Source organism: Mixophyes fleayi, chromosome 8, assembly GCF_038048845.1.
Source record: "Mixophyes fleayi isolate aMixFle1 chromosome 8, aMixFle1.hap1, whole genome shotgun sequence".
Lineage (NCBI taxonomy): Eukaryota > Metazoa > Chordata > Amphibia > Anura > Limnodynastidae > Mixophyes > Mixophyes fleayi.
Genome location: NC_134409.1, coordinates 137,197,640 through 137,215,597, shown reverse-complemented (window position 1 = coordinate 137,215,597; position 17,958 = coordinate 137,197,640). Strand labels below are relative to the sequence as shown.

General features: G+C 43.0%; 1 protein-coding gene across 1 annotated transcript in view; it reads left to right on the top strand.

Moving 5' to 3' along the window:
• The first annotated feature begins 476 nt into the window (after positions 1–476).
• The window catches only part of GRM7 (glutamate metabotropic receptor 7), a 272,407-nt gene continuing 254,925 nt past the window's right edge, over positions 477–17,958 (top strand). Inside the window, exon 1 of the mRNA XM_075183745.1 lies at positions 477–1,239. Coding sequence (XP_075039846.1) covers positions 733–1,239 — 507 coding nt within the window. The 5' untranslated portion in view covers positions 477–732. The remainder of the gene's footprint in view (positions 1,240–17,958) is intronic.

The following is a 17,958-nucleotide window of genomic DNA, read 5'->3' as shown; positions in this document are numbered from 1 at the left end:
TTGTTTACCTGATACTATATTTGTGTGGTGATTAGCAATAATAAAAAATATTTTTTTTTAAAATAAAAACTTTGTTTCTGAATGAGAACACAATTGTGTGACAACTGTTTCGACCAAAATATTGCAATTAAGGATTTATTTGTTTTTAAAACAAACCATTCTCTTCTAAAATGCTCAGCCTACAACAGTATAAACAACATTGGTGTAGAAGCTACACAGAAGGACACTTTAGATTCTGAGCAAAACACTTTTCCTAGAAGTTGTTTGTAGCTATTTTATTTTCACAGTTCCTAAGTTACAAGACACGAGAGATTTATTTTGCAAAAAAAAAAAAAATTGCAACAGCAAAGGGATGAGGTTTACATTGCAGCTTGTCTGTGCCATCATCTATGTGTGCTGTGGAGAGAGATGGAAGTGATTTCAGCACTGTGGACAGCTCCCTGCTCATATTAACTCGCACAGGTAACAGTCAGAATGGAGGGCTCTCAAGAAGACCCCCAAATTGTGCAGAAAATGACATAACACGCAGGCTGCGTGATGACATGAGGAGGGTGGGCGGACCGAGCCCATAAAGGCTGCTTTAAAGCGCTGGATGTGCAGAGGCGACCACTGAGCTGTCAGTGGCAGCAGCGGTACGTGAGGAAGAAGCTCATCTTCTACTGACTGGAGACCCTCGCAGCTGGCAGACCACCTCCCTGAAAGGAGGACATCCCCTCCCCTCAAGGGGCAGCCATGCTGACTCCGGGGGGCGCTTGGCTTGTACACCTGCTCCAATTATCTTACTGGTTGGGCTGTTGGGTTGGTGTAGTTGTGGTATCTGGGCAGGAGCCCTATGCACCTCATTCTATCAGACTTGAAGGAGATATCACTTTGGGGGGACTCTTCCCTGTGCATGCCAGGGGTCTTGCAGGAATGCCATGCGGGGACATCAGGAAACAGAACGGGATCCACAGGCTGGAAGCCATGCTATATGCCATTGATCAGATCAACAGTGACCCGGAGCTTCTGCCAAACATCACTTTGGGGGCTCGGATCTTGGACACCTGCTCCAGGGACACCTATGCGCTGGAGCAGTCTCTGACCTTTGTCCAGGCTCTAATCCAGAAGGATGCATCTGATGCTCGCTGCACCAACGGGGAACCTCCAGTCTATGTCAGACCGGAGAAAGTGGTCGGAGTCATTGGGGCTTCTGAAAGTTCTGTGTCCATAATGGTGGCCAATATCCTGCGACTCTTTCAGGTAGGAGCCACTGGCCAGGGTCCACCTGTAATTTGCAAGCATGTGGTGTGATCTCCATAGATAGCAGTGCAATCAATACCTCGTTCACATGTTGCTTTTTTTTCTAGTGGTCGATGGGTTTCTTCTTGTTGTTTGTTCATTATCTTCCAGTTTAGGTTGTTTTCTAGCAGTTTATCTGATATTTTCTTCTTATTCTGTATTCAGATGTTTGACACTCTCTCTCTCCTACTCTCATTATCTCTCTCTCTCCTCATCCCTGCCTCTCCCTACCTCTGTCTCTATATAATTCCCTCTATATCCCACTTCTATAGTTGTATATCTATTATCCTGTCATTCCCTCTCACTAGTGCACCCTCCTCCACCGTGCACCCATCCTCTTTTTATACATCTCCCTTTTTTTACTGCAATTTTTATGGAGTTACGTATTGAGACATAGTAGACGGCCTTCTGGTGAACGATACAGAGCAGTAGATATGGTTCTGTTGTTCCGATTGTACAAGGTTCTCCTGCAGCGCACTGTGGACATCCCAGGTTGTCTTGGTTTGGAAGGCTCTTCAGGCTGCTTAAGGAATTCAGCAAATGTGTGTGAGGGGGGGGGGGGCACAGCTGACAATAATTCATAATTGTTAATGTGCAAATGTGCAACCATAAATGTATCACATCAATGCATCGTCCCACCCTATGTTACTGTTCTATCCAGTAGATGGTTGGTCCTAGTGAAATTCCTCTTTTTTTTTTATTGCTAATCACTGTCCATTGCTCATCCTCCTCTGTCCATATCTTGCTGCTAGTGTGTGGGAGCCGTTGGGGCCATCTGCTGAGTGGATGTGAGTGGGTTGGTGTGTGTAGTGGGTGTATATTGTATTGGTATATGGGAATGTATGAGCGCCCATCGCATATTTCACTGACAATAGACGCTTTCTTCTAATAGGTATTTGCGCTTCTCTCATAGGTATTTGCGCTTCTCTCATAGGTATTTGCGCTGTTTTGCGAGCACGGATTTTAAGAGCAGAAAAAAAGGGATCAGTTTATATTCTGCTGACGTTGGTTGACTCTTATCGGCTTTATTCCTATCTATCTGCATTCCTCAGCCAACTGCCTCTTCCCTGGCTGCAAGTAGCAGAGAAAACATTACCCAGTCTGGTCTAAATTCCTATGGACTTATTTGGATAACAACGTGTTAATGAGTAGGCGCACGATCTTATTTATAGGAGGGGTTTCTCTGCTTATCATTTAAAGCAATTTGGATCAGTACCTTAGAGGACACTTGCAGTCCAACACAAGTGTTAAAATTGGGTGACTGGCAGGTCCCAGGAAAGGAATGTATTTTGCCATGCAGAAGGAATGAGTTACAGCAATGATCTGCGCCCTACATAACACAGCCTCTTATGCAAGCTCTTCCCAGTTTAATATATACCTTGTAAAATTACTCAGCAGCCTCATAAGAAATTGACATCATCCTCCTCCCTTAAAATGAAGTTAACCTCTGCCCCAGGCGAGTGATAGAGAGGGGACTGTGCGTGGTGCTGAAGTTCAGGAAGATTGAGTAGCTGCGGCTGTGTGGTTAGTGCGCCTTACCTGTTATATCGCTGCTAGCTGATAGACCAAGCTACAATAACCAGCTTCTATTTTCGTAGCTGGTGCTATTTACAGCATAACACCTGCTCCTAACACACAGCTGAGAAGATCTGTGGAAATAAGGTGATGGAACAATAATGAATGGGGAGCACAGTCAGCTTTATACATTGTATATATATATATATATATATATATATATATATATATATATATATATATATATATTTGTGCAACATCTATTTTCCACCCTCCCCTGCAACTCCTGTTCCATCCCTGCCTACCCACAGATAATATATGTACTGCATCCCATAGTGCATGTTTGTAAACACTTATACAAATGTCTTTGCACTTGTAGATATACAGTTCTATATTTTCCCCTCCAGCTATTCCATTTTCCACGGCACAGAAACTTAATGCATATATCTGACCACTTCATCTGACAGAAACACTGTTGCACAGTGGATTCTTCCCTATATCTGTGAAATTCATGAGCAGTTACACTATACACAGACCCTCTTCACAAACACACACACACGCTGACTGTAAATTGCCATCCAGACACACTCAATATATATATATAGTACAGTTTGCAGTAACTGCTGTCTGTTCCCACACAATCCTCGTTCTAACAAGTTCTCTCCCGCTGTGTAATCCCACATATACACAACAGTCTGTCAGTGGATTCGTGTATATGTGTATATGAGGCTTTGCTTGTGTATCTAAGACACTTGTTTTTTTATTAGACTAAATTCTTATTGTACAAGTGAATGGGGGCAGTCTGTAGCCACAACTGCCCCCTCCCACCTGATGAATGTGTTTATTAGATGCATAAAGCAGTTTATTTCTGCAGTGAACGATTAATGCATACAAAGCCTCAGTTTTCAGACAAGCTCATTAATTAGTTTATTTGAGGTGTACGTTGGTGTGTACAGGTACATGATTAGATGTGTAAAGCTGTGTAATGAGGTGGGTTTTTGGGATAGCCTTTGAAGAAGAAGCGAAGGTCTCTTACGCTTTTACAAAGCGCACGTTGTGGATGTTGGCGCAGTAAATTAACAGTTGCGACAATAGCAGCCAGAGGGAGCAGATGGCTGATACATCACACCTGGTTGGCTATTTACAGAAAATGTGTAAAATAATGTATTCCAACACCCTCCACGCACTTCTCAGCCATTATCCACTTAATCTAAGGAATTCTCCCACACCCAGTCCATGTAGTCGCCTCTATAGACCCGATGCAATCAAGGGTTATGGTTTAACGCACTGGGAACTGTTCAGCTGCTCTTCAAACTCGCAAAGTAATCAATGTAATCAGAGTGATCTTTTCCTCCTCCGTCATTTATATCGGCCGGGTGTAGTCTCAGGTCTGGCTGAATAGAATTCAGACAATTATTTGATATAAAAGACCGTGTGACCTGCCAGGTCTTATAATAAACCTGCTACTTTGTATCAGATAATCACAGGGATGTAGGAAGTCACAATGAGTCAGTTGGCCTTGTGGTTAAGTATCAGGGTAGAACAGGTAGGGTACCTGTGGCTCTCCAGCACTGTAAGGTGCAGAATGTCACTTGGTATTTGTAGTTCTACAACAGCTGGGGGTGGACTTCCTCTGTCAGTTCTTCTGCTTCCACATCTCTCTCCTTATATTCTCTCTCCCCCATCTCTTCTGTCTTCAGTCTCTCTCATGCTCACACTCTCTCCCCTTCTCTTCCCTCTGTCCATTAATCCCTCTCTGGCTCTTCCCTATCAGTCCTTTACATCTTCTTTCTTTCTCATCTCTCTTCCTCTTCCCCTCTGTGTCCAATACTCTTCCTCTCTTCCCTGACTCTCCTTCCCCCTCTCTCTCACACTCTTCCTCCCTCTTTCTCTTTCTATCCCTTTCATTCTCTCTTCCTCATCTTATTCTCCCTCTCTCCTCTGTGTCTCACATTCTCTATCTCTTTCCCATCTCTCCTTATCGCTCTCTCTCTCTCTCTCTCTCTCTCTCTCTCTCTCTCTCTCTCTCTCTCTCTCTCTCTCTCTCTCTCTCTCTCCATTCTTTCTTCCTTTTTCGTTATTTTTCTCTCCTATTCTCCCTCTCTCTCCCCTCTGTTATTCTCTCTCTCCACCTTCTCCCATTTTATATATCTCGCCCCTTATTTTCTCACCCCTTGTTTAATCACTCTCTCTTCTCTCTCCCATTCCCCTCTTCGTCCCCCTCTCTCTTTTTCTCCCTACCATTCACACCCATTTTCTCTCCCTCTTTCTCTCTCCCCATCTCTCCCTCTTTCTCTCTCTCACCCCTATTTTCTTACCTCTTGTTTAATCCCTCTCTTCTCTCTACCACCCCCCTTGCCCCTCTCTTTCTCTGTTTCTCCCTACCACCCTCACCCATTTTCTCTCCCTCTTTCTCTCTCTCACCCTTATTTTCTCACCTCTTGTTTAATTCCTCTCTCCTCTCTACCACCCCCCCCCCTTGCCCCTCTCTTTCTCCCTATCACTCTTTCCCATTCTCTCTCCCTCTCTCTCTCTTCTCATCTCTTCCTTTCTCTAATCACATCTCTCCTGTCCTCTTTTCTTTCCCTTTACCTATTTAGAGGCTGCCAATGGTCAGACTCCATCTGATTCATTCATTCTCTCTCATCTCCCCCCCTCTCTCCCTCATGTTCCCGGTTCTCTGCACTATCTCGCAGCCAGTAAACCTCAGCCCATTAATCACTACACACTGAGTTTCAAACAATAAGTCCTATCCCTGTGGTCTGAGGAGCAGAGAAAATACCGTTAATTTGTCCCCGCCCACCGGCCGCTGATCCATTACAGCTTCTCACTTATTGATAAATCGCTGCCTTTCCCTGATATTCATTCTCAGCCAGTGGGAGTTTAACACTTTCCAGAATCCTTGCAGGTTCCACAGAGGCAGGTTCGCTATAGACAACTGTTGCTGAGGTGCAGCCTATCAAGAGGTGTAAAATGCACAGTGTGGAAGTTCTTAGTGTTTACCATGATACCCTACATAAAACCAATAAAGACACAGACACCAGATTAACGTTGGAATAAAATATTATTTATTAAATGACTAATATTAAAACTAAAGGGGCTGAAAGGCGGACGAGAGCAGGGCAGTCAGCAAACACAAAACCAATAACGGTGGAAAGGTCAGACCATTGTACCACCAACCCAGGATCATACCTTATCTATTGGCCGGTGCGAAATATCTGTCCAACGGCAAGACTACACCCCCCTTTTAACCGCCAGTAAAACCTTAAACATACTGGCCCAGAGTCCCATTCACTGGACCCAACACACGTGATGACAGCACAATCCAAAGGGGGAGTAGTGACCTATGACGAGATAACCCAAGCACCATATGCAAACTTACAGACTGCACTGCTCTCCCACCTAAAAGAAACCAAATATACAAAACCCAATAATTGCTGGGTAGGCGGGAGGAATCCGGAAGCAGAGAGGGGGAAATGGTGGAGAACTTTCACCTATATAAAACCAGACCACCCCCCTCCTCTGCCTTATTGGTTAACAGATAGAAGCAGCCCATAGGCTAAACACCTAATCACTCACCCACGTGATTTTAACTGCGTTTAGGCTGATGGCCACACTTCCCTTAAATGTATTATTTCCCCTCTCTCTGGCAGGGACAGCTGGGGTTATGCTATAACCTTTCCCCAAGTGTGAGAGTAGGAATGTGTATAACAGATACAACACACAACGGATCTAAATATTTATATAGTGTACAGATTGTACTTCCCTACTTTCTGGACCATCCTGCTGGGAGTTCCCAAAAGGGGAGGTCGGAGAGCAAGTGCAGGGGGTATGATGATGTGATTTGCGTCAATATTGACGCCCCTGGGGTGCAATAGCGCAATTGCATTATTGTGCAGTGGGGGGAAATCCGAGATGTGTGTGTGTGTGTGTGGTGGGGGGGGGGGGTCTACTCTCCCGTGGAGTCCCTTAAAATTTGGGAGTCTCTTGGACATTTCGGAACAGTAGGCAGTTGTGGTACAGATGGAAGGGTCAAATTAACAAGAATGAAGCTCCCAACCCTTTTAGGTAAACAAGCCAAAATGTACTTAACATTAACATCCAAAAATCAAAATGGGTCCTTTATTGATTGTTGAACTTGAATATGAAATTTAATATATCAGTTGCTGTAAAGATATAACATTCTTGGCAAAGTGATAGCCCCAAATCTGTCAGTATAGGCCCAATATAACGGTGATGATGATGATCATTTGGACCAGTGGATGAAGTGGACTGTTATACTGTGTTACGCCATACCGCCATTGTTCCTACTGCTTTAATTGAACTACTATCAAATTCCATTCACTTACATTCCCATTACATTTTCCATACCGCCACGTCTAAATTTCCACTTCAGCCACTGATGTGGGCAATAAGGTTTATAGCTTACTGACGTAGTACACTCTACGACAGAGATAGACCGCCTGCAGCAGCTTCGCTATCACAGCATAGCTCTGTCTTGTGGGGTGTGCTGGTAATTGAAGTCCCACAATATCTGTTTTACGGTGATCAGAGGAGGCTTTGAAAAAAACAAAACAATATGGACCTCCATCATTATATTCCTATTTGCTTTCCAGCTCAAGGCCGTTATCTTGATCAATAAGTTGCGTTTCCAAGGCAAAGACTGTTCCTTGCCAACTTATCTATACCTGAGGTGTAACTAATGACTGTGCAACTAATAGATAGCAATTTGCACCATCCCAGGAGGTTGGGTAATGCCCCCGGGAGGCTCAGCAGTTCGTGTAGGAGATGACAACATCGGTTTTAGATTCTGATGGAGGAATTATTACACAACAAGCTCGTATAAATTGCTCTACCATTGAAAGGACCTTGTAACATTCGCAGATACTGATACGTGTAAATGTTTCCATACAGTGACAATGCTGAAGATATTATAAGCATCTTTTTTAAGACTGATAACTAGCTGATTGTAGATGTAGTAATTATCAAATGCCGTATTCGTGTTTTCAATGGCATTACATCCAGGTACGCGCATGTTATTGTTATAATATTTTATTGTTGAGGAGCCGCGAGGGTTCCGCAGCGCGGCACATGGTGGGTTAAAATGACAAAATAACGTAAATACATAAATGCCGCAATTATATAAATGCAAAATTATTTAAATACAAAGAAGACATTTACATAATTACAACCCACAAAATGACATAATTATAAATCTGATGTTCACACTACAGAACATCGGAATTATTTTTGGTATCAATATTAATAGGAACTTCTGCATATAAAATCACTTTGAGGTTTAGTTATACTAAAAAAAAAATATATTTTCGGTACAAATATATAACGTAATTAAGGAAGGGCGCTACTTCACATTTCAATCATGACAGCAGTTTGTACCATTATAATTGTTTTATGTCTAAACTTAAGGCTGAAAGGTTAAATGGATTACTCCAGATTTGCATCATAGTTACCTAAGTAAATATATACTTGTCAAATATGAAACTCTCCCTAAGGAGGGGTAATGGGGCGAGTGCAGGGGGTGCGCGTTGATGCAAATGACATCATTGTGACCCCGCCCTCCATGTGTCTCTACGCCACAATCGCCTGACTGCGCTGTGGGGTCAAAATTGCGCAATTCACAACAAGACAGGAACTAGTTTACTTACTAGTTACAAGTGAAATATAATAGTCATAACATTGTTTTAACAGGCGGGAGTCATTAAGGAGAGCAAAGAAAAAAAAGGAGTAAGTTTGCTCCTGGGCAACCCATGTTGCAATGCAAAGGGTGCAAATTAGTTTATTATTTTGATTGTAAGGAACATACTGGCTGTTTTGTCATGTACAAATACTTGATAGCTTTATTTGTACACTGAAATCTATGATGATCAAGGATAATGCCCTGCCCCAACTATAAATCCGTCCCCACATTTTAAATTTACCTCCCACTCCAATGCAACATGGTTTTGCCAATGTGCAAAGTTACTCTTTTTTTTTTTTTTGCTTTACTCTCCTTAATGACTCAGACCCAACATGTTTAGTCTTAATCTTAACTGATAATCTACTGCTGACTACACCTCATGTTTGATCACAGGCAGCACGGTGGCTCAGTGATTAGCACTTCTGCCTTACAGCACTGGGGTCATCGGTTCAATTCCCGATTATGGCCTTATCTGTGAGGTGTTCGTATGTTCTCCCCATGTTTGCGTAGGTTTCCTCCGGGTGCTCCAGTTTCCTCCTACACTCCAAAAACATACTGGTAAGTTAATTGGCTGCTAACTAATTGACCCTAGTCTCTGTCTGTGTGTGTGTGTGTGTGTTAGGGAATTTAGACTGTAAGCCCCAATCGGGCAGGGACTGATGTGAGTGAGTTCTCTGTACAGCGCTGTGGAATTAGTGGCACTATATAAATAAATGGTGATGATGATGAAGATTTGATAGGGTCATTGGGGATTGAACTTGCTAAGAGAACAAGTTCAATGGAGAGAGTAAGTTCAATGGAGAGAGTGCAGAGGATAAGTTCATTGGACTCTTGGAAAGCTCTGAGCATTTTAAGTGGACCGGTCATCTACATACAGCGGAGGCAGACATTTCTCTTGGCTGAGCCAATATTTATGACAAAACAGTGTATCAATACACTAGGATCATTATGATAATATGAGGCACACATACAACAGAGAGCTTCTAGAATTGATACACCATTGTAACTTTGTAGGCCAGGATTATACCACCAGCCCATAGGGGCTGATTTAGCGCAAGGTGCATTTTTGCACTTGGGCAAAGCATGTTGCACTGCAAGGGGTGCAAATGCAATCTTCAGTTTTGCACTCAGACCAAATACTGCATCCTTATACATGCTGACCAAAAATACCGGCCACCTCAACTTTTATACCATATTTTAGTACTGGGCTAGATTGTCACCCTTCTACCACTCTGAATTAGTTTGTGCATTTCAAAATTGCCCCCCCTGCAGCATAAAATGGTTTCCTCCCAGTAGTTGGATTTACTCCCAATTCAGTCCTATAAATGTATATTTTTATCAACCTTTGTATATAACAAAAGAAACTCGCATCCACAGCCAATCCTGTCTGTTTAAAAATATTCAATGTTTTGGGACAGTTTATATAGTTAGTTAGTTAGTTAGTTATATAGTGAGTTCAGTTACGTGTTTTTACCACGGAGGGGATATTTGCAGTCAAATCAGATGCTGCTATTCCTAATGCAAGAAATCCAACATTTTGCTAAGAAATTAAATTATTTTTCTATACTCGACAACTTTTATTAAAGACAATGATTTATTTTCCTGCTCTCCCTCTGTGCCCCCCCCCCCCCCCCCCCTGGATCCGCCACTGGTAACGCGAGACAACACAGATGTCGAGAGATCAGGAGAGGATAGATAGATTTGTGTATCATCCACATAGAGATGATACTGAAATTCAAAGGAGCTTATTAGTTTTCCAAGAGAAGTGGTGTAGATAGAGAATAGCAGAGGACCTAGGACTGAGCCTTGTGGTCTCCAACTGATAAAGGAAGTGGAGCAGAGGTGGATCCAGAGAAATTAACACTGAAAGATCGATTAGATAGATAGGATGAGAACCAGGATAGGACAGTGCCTTCAAGACGTAGGGATTGTAGCGTCTGTATGAGGAGAGAGTGGTCAACAGTGTCAAATGCAGCAGAGAGATCCAGGAGAATTAGAAGAGAGTATTGGTTATTACTTTTTGCTGTGATCAGATCATTGACAACTTTGGTCAGCGCAGTCTCTGTGGAGTGTTGAGAGTGAAAGCCTGACTGAAGAGGATCCAATAGGTTGTTTGCTGTAAGAAAGTGTGTGAGGCGAGTGTAGGCATTTCTCTCAAGAAGCTTGGAGGGGCATGGGAGCTGGGAGATGGGGCAGTAATTTGCGAGAGAGTTAGGGTTAGAATTTTGTTTTTTTAAAATGGGAGTAATCACTGCATGCTTGAATAGTGAGGGAAAAATACCAGTAGAGAGAGATAGATTACAGATCAGCATTAATGCACCAGTGGTAGTAATAAACAACAGAACATTAATGCCCCAATGATTAGGAACGGTACAGTGTGAACCGCATAGTAATAATATCAGTTCCATCCAATAACATTGCTTGATTCCCAGCATCTCCCCCACCAAATTTTCTTTATGTACCGACTAAGAATTTTTCAATTACTGAGCTGCAAAACCAATAAAATGGAAGAGAACAAAATGAGATTTGTGGAACATAAACTGGAACAATAAAGTCTGCTCTGCACCAAACTTGTCATCTATACTTTAAAAAAAACAAAAAAAAACTGGTTACAAAAGATTGAAGATACGGAGCGTCTGTCAAAGCTGCCTGATTGGTCGTCAGTCTGATGGCCGCAAATTCCCTCGGAGTCAAAGAGATTGCGTTTCCTATACAGAGTTTATGGACTTAGGAAATTGAATTTGTGTATAAATCCCCAGTTCAGGAAAAGGGATTAAAATGACATATACATGACAAAAGAAGCAATCATGCATTAACTGACTGATTTAGACCTTTTCGTTGATTTCCAAATTTTCACTGGTTATGAGATTCTTTTATCTCCTCCGGTATTTACACAGATGCTCTCCCCCCCCCCCTCCCTGTGTTAGAAATATCTGGCGCTGCCTTTCCACTCACATTCAATTATATATTTATCAATCTGTGAGCGAGGAGCCATCACATTAACATCTTAAATAATGGACAATTTCTAATAGAAATGTTGTTGATAAAGGAATCTCCTGGGTGCTGTACATAGTCAGGGTCATTTAATAAAGTGCAACAATACTCCTCACCCAGGGCAGACTCCATTTAAGCCTATTTTGCCACACAGTGCCCTGTCTAGTCCTGTGAATGTTCTAATGCTCTGATTGGCTACAGCTTGGTCTAGTCCTGTGAATGTTCTAATGCTCTGATTGGCTACAGCTTGGTCTAGTCCTGTGAATGTTCTAATGCTCTGATTGGCTACTGGTTTGTCTAGTTCTGTGAATGTACTAATGCTCTGATTGGCTACAGGTTGGTCTAGCCCTGTGAACGTTCTAATGCTCTGATTGGCTACAGGTTGGTCTAGTCCAGTGAATGTTCTAATGCTCTGATTGGCTACAGGTTGGTCTAGTCCAGTGAATGTTCTAATGCTCTGATTGGCCACAGGTTTTTCTAGTCCTATGAATGTTCTAATGCTCGGATTGGCTGCAGGTTGGGCTAGTCCTGTGAATGTTCTGATTGGCTAGAGGTTGTTCTAGTCCTGTGAATGTTCTAATGCTCTGATTGGCTACAGCTTGGTCTAGTCCTGTGAATGTTCTAATGCTCTGATTGGCTACAGGTTGGTCTAGCCCTGTGAACGTTCTAATGCTCTGATTGGCTACAGGTTGGTCTAGCCCTGTGAACGCTCTAATGCTCTGATTGGCTACAGGTTGGTCTAGCCCTGTGAACGTTCTAATGCTCTGATTGGCTACAGGTTGGTCTAGTCCAGTGAGTGTTCTAATGCTCTGATTGGCTACAGGTTGGTCTAGTCCAGTGAATGTTCTAATGCTCTGGTTGGACACAGGTTTTTCTAGTCCTATGAATGTTCTAATGCTCTGATTGGCTGCAGGTTGGTCTAGTCCTGTGAATGTTCTGATGTTCTGATTGGCTAGAGGTTGTTCTAGTCCTGTGAATGTTCTAATGCTCTGATTGGCTACTGGTTTGTCTAGTTCTGTGAATGTTCTAATGCTCTGATTGGCTACAGGTTAGTCCAGTCCTGGGAATGTCCTAATGCTCTGATTGGCTACAGGTTAGTCTAGACCTGTGAGTCTAATTGATTGCTGATGTTTAGTACAAATTTTGCACCTAAATATAACGTTAGCAAAGGACCCCTTGTGTCCCTGGTACCTACACATGGCATTATTAACTCCTTAGTGACAAAGTTGGCATTTTAAGAGCTATAGAAACATAGAATACAGAGCAGCCAGAAATACATAGAGTGGATATTCTGAGAATAATAGCTGAACATCATCATATGAGTAATGATGATGTCATAGTGATGTCACACATGTTTAGTGAGTTGATAAGCTATGTGCTCATAAATAAGGGTTCAAAATGTCTGCCTGAAGTGTGGGTGGGCGATGGGTACAATTTAAATGGTGAGAGAACAAGGTAATGAGGAGGTGAAGGTCACACACATAGAAGTGATCACCGAGCTCCTCCTCCTACAGTCACTATGAGGAGCACTGCTACACAAGGTAATTAGATAACAGAATGTCATACACACAGACGTGATCAATAACCTTCGCCTCTAGTCACTACGAGGAGCTCTGCTATACAAGATAATGAGAAGGGGACTGACATACACACAGATATGATCAAATAGTGCCTGCCCCTGCAGTTACTGTGTGGAGCAATGGTACTTATCATAATGATGAAGGGAAAAGACAGGAGAACAGAACTGTTTTAAATGTAATTTAGTTTATATTAGGCATGGTTCTCCAAAATGCGGAAGAGATTTTTTTTGGAAAACACCAAATCCCAAGTATTCTGGATAACAGTTCCCATATCTGTATTTAGTGTGTAATATTGTTATAGATATAGGTACCTATATCTCAGTACAGTTTCCCAGTTGGGATGATCAGTCTCTCCGCCTCTGACCTGTGACACCGTTCCCGAAAGCTCCCGGTCTTCCAGCCCCCTGCCTATCCCGTCACAGGTCACCAGGCTGCCAGGAGAGGCATTTTTGTTGTGACAGATAAGAACAGATCTGCCCTAATCAGTGTTAGTTCTGGGAGACTGATCTGACGCTGCTTCTCCCTTATTTCATCCACCGCACAATTCCATGAGACAAGAAGTGATAAAATGTGTCTCACAGACTTACTGAGGATACAGCCAGAATACAGGGAAAATCTCTCTGTCCCGTTTCCCGAGAGGACGCGGACACGCTCCAGGAGATCCGCTAAAACTGCTCTGTAACAGAAAGGCAACTGACATATTTGGGTCTGGTCTTCAGGGAAGCGTAATGTGCCGGTATTTAGTGGAATGTAACTATTTCAGAGGTTATAGAAATACGGCTGGTGAAGATAATGACAAGTGCTGGAGGTCCACAGAAAGGGTCATTTGTGAGTATGCAAAATTATGGACATGCAGCTCAAATGTTCATTTCCTCTTCCTATGAGTAGCCGGGATTCAACCATTACTTTCCATGTGATCCCTGTTGCTCTATAATGATATAATTTGTATGGGAAAGCTAAAATTATCCGCAACGCATATTCCAATGTGTCATTTCAAATAAAGACAGACCTGGTGTCCCCTCTTGGTAATGAGTCATTAAGAAATAAATGAGTATTTTAGGAGAAAAGTTATAATTAGTTAGGGTTATAATGGATAGCAGGGGGGACTTTGAAGAGCTGTTATTGCTTTCACAGCTTGAATATTCCCATCTTCAACCGCAAGAGGAATGGGAGGGGGGGGGGGGGTGTGATGTGTATCCACTAGATGGTCAGAGAGGCACCTGGTGAGACAAATATTCCCTGAATTTCCACTTGATTATTAACGAGTCACAGCAAAGCCAGCCACCATTTTTTTTAATCGAAGCACAAAGCACAAACCTCAATCACCCTATCCAAAACGTCAATGCAGAGGGGGCTCTATTATTCACTAAACTCCATAGACATATGGCCTCCAAAGGGAGAAGGGTCTTCAGCACCCCCCTTTGCCACAGCTAGGAAGGGTCCATTTACTCTACATCCCTTGGAGCAACAAGGCACCTTCAGGTGGGGGAGGGTCTTCAGGCTCACCCCATAAAAGGGATGGTGGGCCCATTTTATTCGAGGTCGGACAATGCTATCCACCAATACATGAAGCCCACAGCGAGTGCTTCACTAATATTGACCAGTCAAGCATTGGGCTCATCGACAAACCCTCATGGAAATCTACTGGAGGTCTCAATGGTGACGTCTAATAAACTTCCAAATTACAGTACATTGCGCATTATCCAGTATAAGTTACAGTAAGTGATTCTGCAAATAACATTATCATGACTGACGTGTTATGGGCCTCATTCTCTAAGGAGCGTGAATCCTAATACGGGCTGTATTTTGCATAAAATTTCTCTGCGTGTGCCTAGGAACGGACTAAGCGCCAGTGCATGCATTTCATCTTGGAACGCAAAGTACACTTCTGGCTGCGTAAGATATCATATAGGAGGGGGCGTACGCATGTCATTAATGCACAGTAAGAGGGTGCAAGGTAGAGTGCACGCTCATCTCATCCAATCAAAGCTCTGGGCATCTCTCAGGGACGTGTTTTTAGCACCAACTACAGGTCAGATGTAAGTACCAAGTGATAGTGACGATAGTCGCGTGTGCATTACTGAACATATGTGTGCATACAGCATGTACCGTGAATGCAGAGTGTACTTATAGCCGTGTTCACAAAGGAACGTTAAAGGGCTCACTGTGTATGTTCCCACAAACTTCACATCAACGTTAAACTTTAAACATTTGCATGCAAATAAAGATGCGTAGCCCTGGATAAGTTATTAAAAAATGGCAGGAATTTTATTGTAAGGATTTTATATTAACTAAACCTATGGTGGCGGAGAAAGAGCACTGCGGAACAGCTCACGAGCTGATCACACACGATCACTTAGTGGACTGGCGCAAACCGCCGTGAGTCCGCAAACCACGGGGGAACAAATCCCTACATACATAGCGCTGAGTTGGCGACAGAGTGACTGCCCCTTAAAACTCACGCTGCCCTCCCTCACCGAGCGGGACAGGGACCCTCCTCACCGAAGGACCAAAAGGAGTTACTGATGCTTCAAAGGGGGCAGTGACCTACGACCAACTACCTGTGCGCCCATAAATCAGCCGCTGAACGCAGTGCCTTCCTACCCCCACTTTAAAAAAAAACCCACTAAATTGAGGGATGGGAGGGTGGGATCTCGTGCTGCAAGTGAAGCCAAGCAGGAAGTACAGCCTGCTATATTCTATCAAGGTCCCTCCCACGTGAGCCACCATTGGCCGCCCCATGTTAAACCACACAAGGTAATTATTCAGCTTGTTACAAACCCTGTCGCCCTTTAAGTGCGTTTGTCCTAAAAGCCTCACTTGTCATTCTGGAGATCCTCCCGTGTACCAGCGTTGGAATTTCCATCCAGTTAAATAAAACGCTCATTGCGTTCAATTTGTGTTCTCTGATTTATCGGGTCCCGTGTGTTTAATGAAGTAGAGATTTTATTACCTTGCGTGTGAAGGGTTAAGTGTACATTTTTAAAAGGACCATAAAAAAAAAAAAGTACCAAGCTGGCAGCCGCCCCCCTCTCATCTGCCCTCTCCCGGGAATGTGCCAGGTTTCTGCCAAGTCTCCTGTTTTGTTCTCTGCCGCCGCACAGGACGCTATTAACTGCTCATGATATATGGTTCAGAAAAGTGCTGTTACAAAGCAATTATAACATAGTGAGAGTGTCAGAGACGTGTGATTGGTGGTCTGGCACAGGGCTGAGCTCCGGAAATCTCTGATTTCAATTACAGCACAACTGCCTGAATCACAGGGTGATATGAAAGGGGTACAACACGCTACTCATCATACCCTGCTTTATAGTCACACGCTACACGTCATACCCTGCTTTATAGTCACACGCTACACGTCATACCCTGCTTTATAGTCACACGCTACACGTCATACCCTGCTTTATAGTCACACGCTACACGTCATACCCTGCTTTATAATAACACTACACGTCATACCCTGCTTTATAATCACACGCTACTCATCATACCCTGCTTTATAGTCACACGCTACACGTCATACCCTGCTTTATAGTCACACGCTACACGTCATACCCTGCTTTATAGTCACACGCTACACGTCATACCCTGCTTTATAGTCACACGCTACACGTCATACCCTGCTTTATAGTCACACGCTACACGTCATACCCTGCTTTATAGTCACACGCTACACGTCATACCCTGCTTTATAATAACACTACACGTCATACCCTGCTTTATAGTCACACGCTACACGTCATACCCTGCTTTATAATAACACTACACGTCATACCCTGCTTTATAATAACACTACACGTCATACCCTGCTTTATAGTCACACGCTACACGTCATACCCTGCTTTATAATAACACTACACGTCATACCCTGCTTTATAATCACACGCTACTCATCATACCCTGCTTTATAGTCACACGCTACATGTCATACCCTGCTTTATAGTCACACGCTACACGTCATACCCTGCTTTATAATCACACGCTACTCATCATACCCTGCTTTATAATCACACGCTACTCATCATACCCTGCTTTATAGTCACACGCTACTCATCATACCCTGCTTTATAGTCACACGCTACATGTCATACCCTGCTTTATAGTCACACGCTACACGTCATACCCTGCTTTATAATCACACGCTACTCATCATACCCTGCTTTATAGTCACACGCTACACGTCATACCCTGCTTTATAGTCACACGCTACACGTCATACCCTGCTTTATAGTCACACGCTACACGTCATACCCTGCTTTATAGACACACGCTACACGTCATACCCTGCTTTATAATAACACTACACGTCATACCCTGCTTTATAGTCACACGCTACACGTCATACCCTGCTTTATAATAACACTACACGTCATACCCTGCTTTATAATAACACTACACGTCATACCCTGCTTTATAGTCACACGCTACACGTCATACCCTGCTTTATAATAACACTACACGTCATACCCTGCTTTATAGTCACACGCTACACGTCATACCCTGCTTTATAGTCACACGCTACACATCATACCCTGCTTTATAATAACACTACACGTCATACCCTGCTTTATAGTCACACGCTACACGTCATACCCTGCTTTATAGTCACACGCTACACATCATACCCTGCTTTATAATAACACTACACGTCATACCCTGCTTTATAATCACACGCTACACGTCATACCCTGCTTTATAATAACACTACACGTCATACCCTGCTTTATAGTCACACGCTACACATCATGAGAAAAATAGATCAAGCAATAGATAGAAAGATAGATAGATAGACAGACAGACAGACAGATAGATATGTGATAGATAGGTTTGATAGATAGATAAATATAAATAGATAGATAGATAGATAGACAGATATGAGATAGATAGATAGAT